Genomic DNA, 1312 nt, shown 5'->3' with positions numbered 1-1312 from the left:
GCTGCCGCGGCCCGCGGGGGCGGCGGGGCTCGGGGTGTTCTAGCCGCCACGGAGTGGAGCCCCCAGGAGAGCCCCGGCGTGGCGGCCGTAGCGGGGGGGCAGCTACCGGCGGAGCCCCCTGCGAGGGTGCCCAGGGTAACGGCGCCAGGCGAGGGACAGCAGGAGCGCCGTGCTGAGGAGAGCCGGGGGAAAGGGAGGGGCGGACGGGGACCCTCGTCAGGAAGAGCCTGGCCCCGTGGGCCGGTGTGGGGGAGCCGGGCCCAGCCAGGCCCCGCGGCCTCCTGCTCTGGAGGGGCTGAGGCAGCCAGGCCTCGGGGAGCAGCTACCCCGCGGCAGGGTCGTCGTCGGCTCGGCGCTGCTCGGCGTGCCCTGCTCCCACCCGAGGGCTCTTCTCCCTCCTCGGTGGGCGAAAGAGAGTCGGAGAACTGAAATAAAGGCTTTTCTAGAGCCAGAACGCCACGCTAATGCAGCACCTGCGCGAGGGCAGGAGCTTCTCTCTAGAGAGGAGGGTAATTTGTGGTGAGCGCTTTTCTCTCCTGCCTTGGTTGCCGGGGCTGGCACTTCGAAACACGCGTCAGCAGAGAGCTTCGGCTCTGTGGTGTGTGGGAGGACATGGCAGCAAGGCTGAGCGGCGAGGGGGACGTGTCAGATCCCGTCTGCTCTTGCTCTGCCACACACGAGTGTCGCAACCCCAGGCGGCGGGGAGGGAGACCTGGCCTCCGCCGGGCATGGGTGACACCGCGGCCAGGCCCGGTGGGCTCAGATCCGGCCCTCTCTTCATTTCTCTTCCCTTCCCCAGCAGCTGTCTGTACCCAAAGGTTTCTGTTTGCTGCCGGCTGCCAGGCCACGGAGGGGATGAGGACGCTGAGCCCACGGGACTGGAAAGCCCCCGCTGCCCCGCTATCCTCATCCTCTCTGCCTGGAGCCCAAAGGAACAGCTGCCCTTGTCTCCAGTGGGACATTTGGGTGACAGTGGGGGGTCGCAGCCCCGGTTGCCCATGGGTGGGCAGCTGTCGGTCTGGTGACCCCGAGTCTCTATGGGAGGCAGGGGAGGGGGCTGCACACACACCCCCTCCCCCGGGATGGTCGCCCCCGGGGTGGCTCCTACGCCAGGGGTCAGCCCCAAGGGCGGGAGCCTCTGAGGAGTGTCCCGGCGAGCCGGGGCGGGGGTCTCTGCCCCGCTCACGGTGCCCTCGCCGGGGCGGGCACGTCCCTGCACTGGGGACAGCCGGGGACACGGGACACGCGGAGGGGGCGTGTCCAGCGCAGAGGGGTGGGGCTAAAGAACAAGGGCGTGTCCCGGGGCGGGGCC

General features: G+C 70.1%; 1 protein-coding gene across 1 annotated transcript in view; it reads right to left on the bottom strand.

The window, feature by feature from the left end:
* DNAJA3 (DnaJ (Hsp40) homolog, subfamily A, member 3) overlaps positions 1-1000 on the bottom strand; it is a 12557-nt gene extending 11557 nt beyond the window's left edge. The window contains exon 1 of the mRNA XM_010567040.1: positions 691-1000. Coding sequence (XP_010565342.1) covers positions 691-1000 — 310 coding nt within the window. The remainder of the gene's footprint in view (positions 1-690) is intronic.
* Positions 1001-1312: the final 312 nt, after the last annotated feature.

The sequence above is a fragment of the Haliaeetus leucocephalus genome, unplaced genomic scaffold (genome assembly GCF_000737465.1).
Source record: "Haliaeetus leucocephalus isolate CR32 unplaced genomic scaffold, Haliaeetus_leucocephalus-4.0 Scaffold224, whole genome shotgun sequence".
Classification (NCBI taxonomy): Eukaryota; Metazoa; Chordata; class Aves; order Accipitriformes; family Accipitridae; genus Haliaeetus; species Haliaeetus leucocephalus.
This window is presented reverse-complemented; position numbering and strand designations above follow the sequence as displayed.